The following is a 13,184-nucleotide window of genomic DNA, read 5'->3' on the forward strand; positions in this document are numbered from 1 at the left end:
TGGTATTAATGAAAAAACGTCACCCAGGGCCCATGCGTTTTTTTTTCCCCACCACAAAATATGATCTTGATGTATACAGCTTTTTGCAATTCCCGCCATGAAAATCCTCTCGAGGGATTTGTTTTCAAAAAGAAGCAGGAAGTGACGTAAAGGACAGCGGCGCCCCCAAGTGGACTCGTTTGTTTCCATTAGTTTTACCTCCGGGAAGGTAGCTCGTTGTTCCTTCGTGTTAGCCAAAATGCCGGCTCATTGCATTGCTGGACATTGCTTGAACACTCGGGAGAATGGAATTACCCTTCATAAGTTTGAAAGAGAACCGGTTCGTTGTGAAAAATGGATTGCACGGGTGCAGAGAACGAGAGCGTCGTGGGTTCCAAATCACAGGTAGGTGTGTATTCAGCTATTAAAAAAAAAATATAGCTTGGGGCGGACCACGTAATCGGTCTCTCATAAAATAACAAAAGATCCGCGTATGAAAAGAAATGTCGATGTGCGCGTCGGACAGCGTCGGGCTGCTGCGCGGACGGCGGTGAATCTGAAGAACCCTCGAAAAGCAGCACGCGTCGGCTCCATTACATGCTACCACGGCGCCAAAAATCAGCCACACCGGCTGAGGCACCACGTTCGGCGGTCACAGCTTCTGCGAAGGCTGCGCGTCGGCCTTTGCAGACGGGGGCAGCTATGAAGAACCCAGCCGAGAATGCGTCACTCAGCCGCGTCTGCGCAGTAAAGCGCCCCGGCTGACTGTGTTGTTCATCGTACTGCAGCTTCTATGAACACCCCCCAAAAACAGTACGGCTCGGCTCCCTCATAAACCACACTGGCCGGCTGCAATGAGCCGCGATGGCTCCTCTCCACCGCTGAAGTGGATCGGACAGGGATGCGGTTTGGCTGTGACCGCATATCATCTGAAAATGGCTCGAAACAATAGTGTAATATTGCCCCGGTAACTTCACTCGGTTTTGTTGTGCTGTCCTTTTCGAAAAGAGTTTCCGTGTTAGAAGGACCTGTTCGTCTCCCATAGTTAGGGTACACCGCGTGTTTTCATTGGCGAATGTCTGGGTGACGTCACTTACAGAGGATGCAGCCAATATGGCGACCACTTGGATATCGTAGAATGACACTTTTGCAACTTTGTGCATGGATGACGCGCTCTCCGCTCACATTTATTTCTTCATATGGACATTGAAGTGAATAATGTTATATGTATTTTTCATTACAATATCTATTTTAGAATGTTTATTGGGATGACACTTGGGCTTTAATGTTTCTGGCTTTGGAAATGTACTGAATGTCCTACAAGGTACCACATTTTTAACTTGAGATTCATCCCTGCCAGACGTACAGTAATGTTTATAAAAAGAGCAGTCCAATGTGAGTAACTAGATTAATCCACATTCTCAGTATATGTACAGTATCTTTTTATTTCTTCGTTAAATAAGTTACCAGTAGGTCCAGTAGATTATTAGAAAAACAACAAGACCCAGCATTCAAAAGGCTCTGCAATTGGGCAAGGTGTGTTAAAAAAATAGCAGTGTGGCATTCGATCAGTGAGGTCATCAATTTTCTGAAAAACAGGTGTGAATCAGGTAGCCCCTATTTAAGGAAGAAGTCAGCATCTGTTGAACATGAATTTCCCATTGAAGGCCCGAGGAAAATATATTGTTCAACACATTGTTCAGAATAACAGCGTACTTAGATTAAAAGTTTGACAGGGGAGGGGAAACGTTATAGAGTTCCCAAAAAATATAGGCTGTTCAGCTAAAATGATCTCTAATGGGTTGGAGAACAAAACCTTGTGTCATGAAGACTGACCATAACCGAGACAAGAGAGGCGTGCTATTCTTTAGCAGGTGTCCTGAGTTCCTTTGTGGCCTCCTGAATGTGTCATCGCTCCTCTTGCGGTAAGCTTTGTCAGTCAACCACTTGTGGTGAGGTTCACCACTATTCCATAACTTCTTCATTCCTATGGTTTGATGGAACCCTAAAGCTTCAGAAATGGCATCGTAACACTTTTGAAACTGATAGATGTGAATTTTTATTTCTAGATTGTTCTTGAATTTGCTTGGTTAATCGCATTTTTGGCTGCTTTTTTAAAAAACATGTCTGACTTTATTTTGTCAGACAGGTTTTGTTTAAGTGATTTCTTCATTAATCAGGTTTGGAGGGGTAGAGGGTTGGGTGTGATCAGCGCATATTAATTAACTTCTCCAAAATGGACGAGGCGCCTTATAACGCAGACACGCCTTATATGTGCACTGACGTCCAAGATCTGTAGCTGACTGGGAGCATTTCCTGGCAACGCTCTACTTACATGGAGGAAAAGCGGATGTGTGACAGAGCAGCATGGATGAACATGAGGCTGATATTAAGCCTACATTGATTCTGATCCTCGATGCATAACATAAGTAACCTTTCCATCCCAATCGAATAACTGTTTTTTTTTTTTTTTCTTCACGACAAAAGTTGCTTCGTGATCACTGTATCCCTCATAGGTGCGAAACCCTTCATGTGCGCTAAAATACGGGCTTCGTCCTTAATAATAATCGCCCAGTTTGACCAACTGAAACCAGAGTCTTTACTGTTGTTAGTCAGTGTTATTCATTTCTCTGATCTTTTTATGATCTTACCCTTCGTTTCCATGGTAATTGTTTTTCTTTCGGCTGGACCAGCATTGGTGAAAAATCAATGTGTAAAAAGGTGCGCTAAAAAGGGAAAGATACTCCTGGCACACAAACACTGATAAGCAACATGTAATAGCTAAGCAGAAACACTATTGTGCTGGGGACAAAATGAAAGACGAGAAACAGACAAAAAGTCAAAATGTTGTAGATCGAGGACGTTGTAACCTGAGGACACCCTGTACTAAAATAAAGTAGGATCGAAATCACTGTTTACATTGTTAAATACTTCAATGAAGTACAGCCAAACTCAGTTTTACTCACGGTGCATTTTCAAATAGCGCACATCCATGTTGCCGTATATTTCAAGATAGTGTTGCTTTATAGCTATAGAGCTCGTGCGCGTGATGTCGCCATTTTCACGGCACCATATTGCCGGTCAAAAAAAGTTGCTTGACAGTGTGGGGGACATTGAACCGGAGCAGAATATGCACAATGCCCGAGACATGTTGTGCTGTTGGTTGTTCCAACAGACAAGACAGATATTCAATGAGCTCATTCTATGGAATAACCGCTGAAAAGACCAGAAAATATCGATGGATTTCAGCAATTAAACGTGATGGATGGTGTCCAACCAAATACACACGACTGTGTAGTGATCACTTCATTTCAGGTAAGAATTATTCTTCTCAATCTCAAATTCCCAAGAAGTATTTATAATGAGAACAATGAAAAAAAAAAAAAAAAAAAAAAAAAAAAGATAGGGAGTCACCTCCAACATACATGGACGCGCTGTTGTGGCCACACGTTAATCTTCGGTAAACCTCTGTTCTTTTTTTCTAATACACATTGTTCTCAAATGAGTCAAATGCAAATTTAAAAAAAGAAAATAAACCATCGGTCACACAGAGGTTTACCGAAGTTCAACGTGTGACCGCAACGCTCTTCCAAGTATGAAAGGCTAAAACCTATCCCAGCAGTTTTTTTTATTTATTTATTTTTTTTAAATGGGCATTGGACTCATTTGAGAACAATGCATATATAAATAAAAAAACGTCTGTTATGGAGAAGTTTGCCAAAGTTTAACGTGTGGCCGCAACACGATTCATGTACGGAGGACAGACTCGCTGTCTTTTTTTTTTCCCAATCATAATTAATGAATGTGAGTTAATCTAAAACCAAGGGTCATTTATTGAAATATTGGTATTTGAATTGAAAGAAATCGGAGTAGCTCCATCACTATGTGGGATTTATTCTTGATTGACAACAGATCCAGCAACGAAGTATTTGTATGCGTCCAGATTTTTCTATGCTTTCAAACTTCTTCTTTCGGCTTGTCCCATTAGGGGTCGCCACAGCTTGTCATCTTTGTCCATTTAAGCCTATTTCGACCATCCTCCTCTCTAACACCCACTGTCCTCATGTCCTCCCTCACAACATCCATCAACATTTTCTTTGTTCTTCCTCTCGCTCTTTTGCCTAGCAGTTCCATCCTCACCACCCTTCTACCAACATACTCACTCTCTCGCCTCTGAACATGTCCAAACCATCGAAGTCTGCTCTCTCTCGCAGATACTTACTTCTGTCCTTGTGAGGCTCATCATCTTTAGTCATCTGTAGTTTTCACAGTTCTGAACATCACCTTTGTTTTTAAAAATGGGAACTAGTACACTTTTCCTCCATTCTTCTGACATCTTCTCTCCCGCTAGTATTCTATTGAATAAGTTGATCAAAAACTCCACAGACACCTCACCAAATTGGTTCCATACCTCCACTGGTATGTCATCGGGACCAACTGTCTTTCCATTTTTCATTCTGTTCATGGCCTTTCTAACTTCTCCCTTACTAATCAAAGCCACTTCCCAGTCATTCACGCTTGCCTTTTCTATTCTACCTTCTCTCCCATTTTCTTCATTCATTAACTTTTCAAAGTACTCTTTCAATCATCTTACTGCACTACTGGCACCAGTCAACATATTTCCATCACGATCCTTAATCACCTTTACTTGCTGCACATCCTTCCCATCTCTATCCCTCTGTTTGGCTAACCTGTAGAGCTCCTTTTCTCCTTCTTTCGTATCCAACCCTCATATACCTCTTGTTTAGCCTTCACCACCTCTACCTTTGCCCGATGACACATCTCAATGTATTCCTTTCGCCTCCCATCAGTCCTCTCTGTGTCCCACTTCTTCTTCGCTAATCTCTTAACTTGGATGACTTGTTGTATTTTGGGGTTCCACCACCAAGTCTCCTTCTCCCCTTTCCTACCAGAAGACACCCCAAGTACTCTCCTGCCTGCCTCTCTGAATACCTTGGCAGTAGTATTCCAGTCTTCTGGGAGCTCTTCCTGTCCATCTAGAGCCTGTTTCACCTCTTTCCGGAAGGCCACAAAACATTTTTCCTTTCTCAACTTCCACCACCTGATTCTCTGTTCTACCTTTGTCTTCTTAGTCTTCCTACCCACTACCACAGTCATCCTACACACCACCATCCTGTGCTGTCGAGCTACACTCTCCCCCACCACAACCTTACAGTCGGTAACCTCCTTCAGATTACACCGTCTGCACAAAATATAATCCACCTGCGTGCTTTTATCTCCGCTCTTGTAAGTCATTCTATGTTCCACTCTCTTCTGGAAATAAGTGTTCACCACTCCCAATTCCATCATTTTTGGGAAGTCCACCACCATCTGCCACTCAAAGTTCCTTTGCTGAATGCCGTACTTACCCATCACTTCTTCATCGCCCCTGTTTCCTTCGCCCACATGTCCATTGAAATCTGCACCAATCACATCTCTCTCTCTCTCTCTCTCTCTCTCTCTCGCTTTCTCTCTCTCTCTCTCTCTCTCTCTCTGATACTCAGGACTACTTTGTCTAGTTCCTTCCAGAATTTCTCTTTCAACTCGAGGTAACTAGCTGTGGGGCATAGCCACTAATCACATTATACATAATACCCTCAATTACAAATTTCAGCCTCATCACTCAATCTGATACTCTTTTCACCTCCAAGACATTCTTAGCCAGCTCTTCCTTTAAAATAACCCCTACTCCAATTCTCTTCCCATCTACTTTATGATAAAATAATTTAAACCTTGCACCTAAACTTCTAGCCTTTCTCCCTTTCCACTTGCTCTCTTGGATGCACAATATATCAACCTTTCCCCTCATCATCATCTAACTCCTGAGCTTTTCCTGTCATAGTCCCAACATTCAAAGTCCTTACATACAACTGTAGGTTTTGTGCATTCTTCTTCTTCTGTCTAAGCCGCTTTCCTCCTCTTTTTTGTCTTTGACCTACATTCTCTGAATTTCTACCTACGCCTTGTAGATTAACATTTCCGGGTGCGGGTGAAGGAACCCCGGGCTACGACCTAACTGTTGTAGAATTCGTATGATGAACGCTCATATATGTTTGGTACAGTTTTACGCCGGATGCCCTTCCTGACACAACCCTCTGCATTTATCCGGGCTTGCGACCGGCCGACAGGTAGCACAATAATGTTCTGTCCAACGGGCTGCAGATAATCAAAAACAAACAATATAATAAACAAAGTCAGCACAAAAGATACACAAATTACATACTACCTACTCTGTTGAAGTTAAGGTCAAATGAAGGCAATCACAATAAACACATAAGGTACACAAATCACATGTGCCTGTGTTAAAAATATAAAGGATATGGCCATTTAAAGGATACGTGCATGGAGGGGATTCAAACCACGATGGTACTCACTAGTAGTTCAAGGTTGAGTCGACAATTGATGTTTGGTCCTCGTTGTACACTCTATGTTCTATGCTTTCAACCTCTTCCGTGAAAATATCGGAACTCACCAGATACATATGTAGATCCCGTTGTCCAAAACAAGCGGAAGCTGGTTAATAGTCCAATTTCTTATCGGCGAAAACATCGACTTCGGCATTAAATATAGGTCCTCTATGCCCAGTGTCTCTCATTTTTCCACGTTCCTTCGTTTATTAATCACCTTCTAAATGTTAAACGGTATTGGACAAAACTCTGGGCGTGGTGCTATAAGACATGCTATAAGACATGCTGTTTTCAGCAGGGAAGCACAGACTTCCCTTTCCCAAGCTTCTTCATCCACCTCTTTTGTGGGGATCCTAAAGCGTTCCCAGGCCAGTCAAGAGACGTAGTCTCTCAACCATGTCCTAGGTCGTCCCTGCAGTTTACTTGTAGTGAAACGTGCCTGGAACCTCACCAGGGAGGTGTCCAGGAGGTTTCTAAATCAGATCCCCCAACCAGTTAATCTGGTTCCTCCCAATATGGGGGGAAAGTGGCTCCACTTTGAGCCCCTCCCAGATGACAGAGCTTCTCATCCTATCCTAAGGGAGACCCCAGACACCCTCATTTCAGCCGTTAGTATCTGAGATTGTGTTCCAAATTCTGACACCGATCATACAGAGACCGAACAGCCCGGATCAGAAGCTTCAAAACCCCATACTCCCAAAGCACCCACCACAGGACTCCCCGAGGGCCACGGTCAAAGGCCTTCTCCAAGTCCACTAAACACATGTAAACTGATTGGGCAAACTCCCTTGCACCCTCAAGGACCTTGCCAGGGTATAGAGCCGGTCCAATGTTCCACGACCAGGAGAAAAACCACACTGCTCTTCCTGAATCTGGGATATGACTTCCAATGGATACTCCTCTCCAGTACCTTTACCGGGAAGGCTGAGGAGTGTCATCTCCATGTAGTTGGAATACAATCTTCAGTCCCCTTTCTAAGAAAGGGGTGACCACTACCCCAGTCTGACAATCCAGAGGCACTGTCCTCAATGTCCACGCTATGTTGCAGGGGCGTGTCAACCAGGATAGCCCCACAACATCCATAGCCGGTAGGAACTCCTGGCAAATCTTATGGACAATAAGTAATGAACACAGAAGTCTAATAATGAAACGCTGCCTGAATTCTGATCTGGGGGTTGGGGAGGGGACTTTCCTCTCAATAACACCCTTCCAGGTCACATTGTCAAAGCCCAAATGAGCATTGAAGTTTCCCAGCAGTACAATGGAGTTTCCAGCATGGAGCACTCTTCAGCACCCCCTCTGAGGACTAAGTGGTTAAAAAGCGGTGGCAAAATCCTGAAGGTTATGGATGTTTGAGGGCTTTCTCTGTAGACAAGTCTCTGCAATATCGCGTAAACATTGGGGACAGTGGCTCTGGATTGACAGACTGGGGTGGTGGTCCTCCTGGGTGTGTTCCAACTGCAGGGGGGGGAGGAGGAATCACAATCCTCAGCATCCCTGATAAGGTCTATTCAGGGGTGCTGGAGAGGAGTGTAACTATAAGCAATATGATAAATAAGTAATAAATAAATAAATTTAGCAAGTGAGTTAACATCATTTTTACAGACTAAAAGTATTGTAACTTTTTAACAACAGAAGCAGCATGAATCTTTCTGGTCTCGTCAACTCCTGTGAATTCAAGCGTACAAGCCAAACCTCAGGTCGCATATTAGTCTGGGCGTCCCTCCTAAATCTTATGCCCCTAACTCGATCCGGATAAACGGGAGAAAATAGATGGATGGATGGAGTAATATTCACAATTACTTCTGTGTGGTGGTGACAAATGTGTGATGGCTCAAGCTGCCATGTCTTAAAGAGTACGAAGTAACCTATGACATTGGTGACACTGACCCAAATGCCAAATATCTTCAGTATACCAAAAACAAAGAAATTGACCTTGCTGTTCCAATTGATTTGAAGGGGATTGTATGTGCCCACTGACTGGGTGGCAGGGTGTACCCCACCTCTCGCCCCAAGATAGCTGGAATAAGCTCCACCACGTCTGCGACTCTAGTGAGGAGTACAGAAAATTGATGGATGGGAAGTCAAGTCGGAACCCAAATTTAAATTGAGTATTTTTAAAGTGTTTGCTGGAATAACCCCCTGATTTCAAACAATATAAAAATCAGGTTTAACACAATGCTTACATAAGGACGGAATACACTCTAGCGTGTTTGGTGAATGCTAAAAAAAAACTGCAGGATCAATCCAAATTCTCGAAAGACCCATGAAGGCTTCCGCGCACTCCAGTTGGTTTGTCTGTTACATCGGCCTTTAAGCCATGCTGTGTGCTTTAACTGGATGATAGCACGCTGGAAACGGGTCTTCGACCAATACAACAGTATTAATGATAATATAACGGACTTACTGAAATGTATTTGTAGAGCAGTATCAACAGAGCACATTGAAACGCTAACGCCTCCGGACCGTCAATTTAATGAGAATGAATCTTACCGGAAGCCAGCACTGCAGTACGTTCCTCTACGTCATTAGGTCCGCCCATTGACCTATGGCTCACACCCAATCTGCATCCACCAAGGAAAAGTGCCAGCTTTTGAAAATATTGGCGCTTGCTCGTCAACGTTCGCCTTCCTCCGAACAGCTTACTTTATGTTCCGCAGGGGATTTGTGGCCTTTCTGGAAGCAGTCGTGACGAAATGGAACTGTTACCTTACGATCGATAGGTAAGTCTTTGTGGCGGACAGTTGCCCTTCAGACACGAAAGCAAACATGCCTAATTTGGCGTTTTCTTCGCTACTTGCTAATAGCGTTCGCGTAGCTCAGCAGCTTCCCATTTATCTATTTTGATTTAATTTATCCATGTAGGGTAGGTGATATCATCCTTATTCGTAGTATTGAGGATTTATTTCATAAAATGATTCGATTCAGTTTGTTTACGAATAAGATTTATTCCCCAAAGGAAACATCACGAAACGAAACATCACTAGAACTTGCCAGCAATAATCATGTTCACATTGATCAAATCATGTGGTGTTTTTACTGTACGTCATCGTAATGAACTAACCGTGGAAAGTGTGTTGATTTAAAGGTGATAATAATAATTCGTATACTTTGCATCAGATGTTCAATTACTAGTAAACCTCCAATGTCGTCAAGTTGTATGGATGTTCTTAGACACATAAGCATGGCATTGTCTGTGTCACAAATGGACAATAACGGTGTAATGTATTTGAACAGAATTCATGGAATGACTCATTGATTAACCCCTATGAATTAAAATATCCCTATGGATGATGAGAAAAAAAATTGTACGTCGTCTACCTTTTTGGCAAGTTTAGCTTTTTCAAATGATTTTTAATGACGAGAAAACGTAATCCTGTACGCTTCCAATTTCAAAACCAGGCTTCAGTGTTTTCCTCAAGAAACATTTGAATCATACATTGAAAACGTATGTTATGTTGGCAAACAAACGACACATTACCGTCATTTCCTGCAAAATACAAAATCTGTTCACAGCTTCACGCAGTATTTTTGTAAAGACTCAGTATCATGCAAGCCAATATGTATTTAATCATTTTCACTTCTTTTTTTGTCTTTGCAGTTACATTGTAGTTATTAGTGAGGAAACACAATGGCAAATGATCGATGCAGCCACATGAAGGTGGTTGTTCGGGTGAGGCCAACCAATGAGAAGGAGAAGAGGGAAAATGTTCGCAATGTGATCCAAGTTGTGGATAAACACATGTTGATTTTTGATCCAAAAGAAGAAGAAATATCCTGTGTTGGTTCCCAAAGAGTTCGGAATAGAAATATCAACAAGAGAGTCAACAAAGACCTTAAATTTGTTTTCGACCATGTCTTTGGAGAGAGGTCCACGCAATACGATATATTTGAAAACACCACAAAAGGAGTGCTGAATAGTGTCATGAATGGATTTAACTGCACAGGTAATGTTGGGCAATCTGCAGTGTTCACATTTTTCTAAATTGGAAGTATCATAGTATTAATAATTGTCTTTGTTTCTCCTCACATATAAGTTTTAATGACTGTCTTACAAGTTTTTGGTTATTGTAGGTCAAAAATTTTGTATCCAGTGTAATGTTTAATGAGTGGTGGTGTTTTGCTTAGAAATTACCCCAGCAAAGCCATCAAGAACTTCCATGTACTGTAATCAAAAATACTTCATGCAAGGTACAATTACTGTTTTATAATTTGATTGAAGATGATACACTTTATCTTTTTAAAAGAAGCAGGGTCTTCATTTTGTGAACAATGTCATTTGGGTCCAGTTTTGATAAAAACCTTCAGAAAGTTTTCAAGTTAAGCAGCCTTAAAAGAAAAAAGAAATCCAAGGCCTGCCACAGTTCGATACTTTCAGTTTGGAATTGTAGTGAGATTATTGGTGTGTTCTTTTCTTCTTTTCATGTTTTAGTTTTTGCCTATGGAGCAACTGGATCAGGCAAAACACATACAATGTTAGGGACTCCAAATGAACCGGGAGTCATGTACCACACCATGAAAGACCTTTTTAAATGCATGGATGACGCCAAAGAGGAGAAAGAGTTTTCTGTTGCTGTCTCCTATCTTGAGGTGAGCACTCCCCCCTCCCCCATTCTTTTATATTTTCTGTACACATGCAAATCAGTCGCCTTCCAGTGAAATTTGCCGCTCTGAACTCAAAATAGGCCATTTTCGTGAATCTTTTAGATCTAATGAGTTTTCCCTGATATAACAAATGATTGGTCTTCTATGAGATAGCAGAAAAGCCGATCATCCTGACAAGGTCTGTGTAAAGTCTAGTCATAGGCTGTTTGGTACTTCTTAAATGCTGGCAGCTAGAGCCATTTCATACATCCACCAACAACACACAAACATAATTGAGAATACAGTATTACTCTGCGGCGTAGTAATATGCAATGATGATGTTCCACCTGTACACTCAGTTTCAGGAGTTGATGAGACTAATCTTCCACCACTTTGCTGCTAGTAAGGCACAGTCCTTTTACTCTGTTACAAATGATCAAAATGTCGTTCCCTTCTTTAATTTATCAGTTATTGCTTTTGAACTATTTCTTACCGATTTCGAATTCCGCATCGGGCGCTATTTGCTGCAATCTAATTTAAGGGCTAGTGACCTTTTAAGTCTTGTTCACTAATGAAACAAGAAAATCACATGACCTCACACAATGTCTTCTATAAGGCTTCCTGGGAATTGATATAGGTCGAGATAGGCAAGGCTAAATCGTCACTTTTTATTGTTTTGTTTTGGGAGATGGTGGCTGCCCGTGTGGACATTCATTCGTCATTGGAGACATTACCTGACTTACAAGGGAGTCTATGCCAAGCTTCATTTCACCAATGTACACAAATCCACTCAGTTGGGGGAGACAGGCGGACTTTTTTTATTCATTCATGAATCTGTCCCCCTTATCGTCACTGGGGTCGGGGATGTCCAGTTTCTGTGAAGAGGTGTGAAGTCATTTTGCACATTCAGTAACAAAAAACCATGGTTCACTGACAAAAGTTAACCAATTTTATCAGGCCAAAGACGATGCATATAAAAGTAGAAATCGGTCCTGTATTGTCTCACTAGAAACCAGCTGACGAAAGAAATTAACCTTGCAAAAAGAATCTATGCAATAAAATTGGAAAAACGTTTAGTGCAAACAAACCTAAATCAGTCTGATATGCATTGCAATCACTACCCAATTACAAGCAACAGAGATGAGAACAGTAGTAGATGCTACCGGACAATACAGACTAAAACAAGATAACATTTCAATAGCTTCCTCCCTCTTTCATTAACTTCCTAAACAGCTAACTTACAATTCCATTCCAACATGCTGCCAAATTTTAGTTTGTTTATTGGTGCATTACTTTCAGGCCAATTATTATTATTATTTAGCGGCCCCATAGCTCAGTGGTTAGAGCATTGGTTTGGTAAACCAGGGGTTGTGAGTTCATATCTCACTGGGGCCTCGACTCCCCAAGAGGGGTTGCATCAGGAAGAGCATCCGGCGTAAAAACTGTGCCAAACGAATATGAGCGTTCATCTGAGATGGCACGCTATGGCGACCCCAAACAGGACAAACCGAAAGAAACGTACTTAGTTATTTTACCTTCGGGCCAATTATAAATTTGTTGTGTACTCACTGGAGTAGTCACTCCACCCTGCACTATTTGTATACCTGTTATTGAGCAGTACTGGGTACTCGTGCATGGGTAGCATCTGCAACATTTTCACAACTGAAAATCTCCCAGATTATCGTACTACTCCTCACTTTAAACTACATACAGTGAAGAAAATAAGTATTTAAACACCCTGCTATAGTACAAGTTCTCCCACTAAGAAATCATGGAGAGGTCTGAAATTTTCATCGTAGGTGCTTGTCCACTGTGAAAGAGATAATCTAAAAAGATAAATCCAGAAATAACAATTTATGATTTTTTTAAATGATTTATTTGTGTGATACAACTGCAAATAGATATTTGAACAAAGTCAATCAGCTAGAGTTCTGACCCTCAAAAGACCTGTCTGCCTTTAAAAGTCCTCTTCCACTCCATGTATTATCCTGAATCAGATTCACCTGTGAGGTTGTTAGCTGCATAAAGACACCTGTCCATCCCATACAATCAGTAAGACTCAAACTTGTAACATGGCTAAGACCAATGAGCTGTCCAAAGACACCAGAGACCAAATTGCAGAACTCCATAGGACTGGAAAGGGCAATGGAGAAATTGCCAAGCAGCTTTGTGAAAAAAGATCCACTGTTGGAGCAATCATTAGAAAATGGAAGA

The 13,184-nt window shown here is 41.8% G+C and overlaps 2 protein-coding genes across 3 annotated transcripts in view; one reads left to right on the plus strand and one right to left on the minus strand.

The window, feature by feature from the left end:
• The window catches only part of mettl15 (methyltransferase 15, mitochondrial 12S rRNA N4-cytidine), a 100,267-nt gene extending 91,270 nt beyond the window's left edge, over window positions 1–8,997 (minus strand). Inside the window, exon 1 of one of the 2 annotated variants that reach the window (XM_061815512.1) lies at window positions 8,880–8,997. The gene's annotated coding sequence lies outside the window, so the exon portion shown is untranslated. Of the gene's footprint in view, window positions 1–8,793 lie in introns of both variants that reach the window. The other variant, XM_061815513.1, reaches the window with a different exon arrangement.
• kif18a (kinesin family member 18A) overlaps window positions 8,972–13,184 on the plus strand; it is an 88,590-nt gene continuing 84,377 nt past the window's right edge. The window contains exons 1-3 of the mRNA XM_061815511.1: window positions 8,972–9,109; window positions 9,988–10,333; window positions 10,819–10,976. Coding sequence (XP_061671495.1) covers window positions 10,018–10,333; window positions 10,819–10,976 — 474 coding nt within the window. The 5' untranslated portion in view covers window positions 8,972–9,109; window positions 9,988–10,017. The remainder of the gene's footprint in view (window positions 9,110–9,987; window positions 10,334–10,818; window positions 10,977–13,184) is intronic.

This window comes from Syngnathoides biaculeatus, chromosome 3, assembly GCF_019802595.1.
Source record: "Syngnathoides biaculeatus isolate LvHL_M chromosome 3, ASM1980259v1, whole genome shotgun sequence".
NCBI lineage: Eukaryota > Metazoa > Chordata > Actinopteri > Syngnathiformes > Syngnathidae > Syngnathoides > Syngnathoides biaculeatus.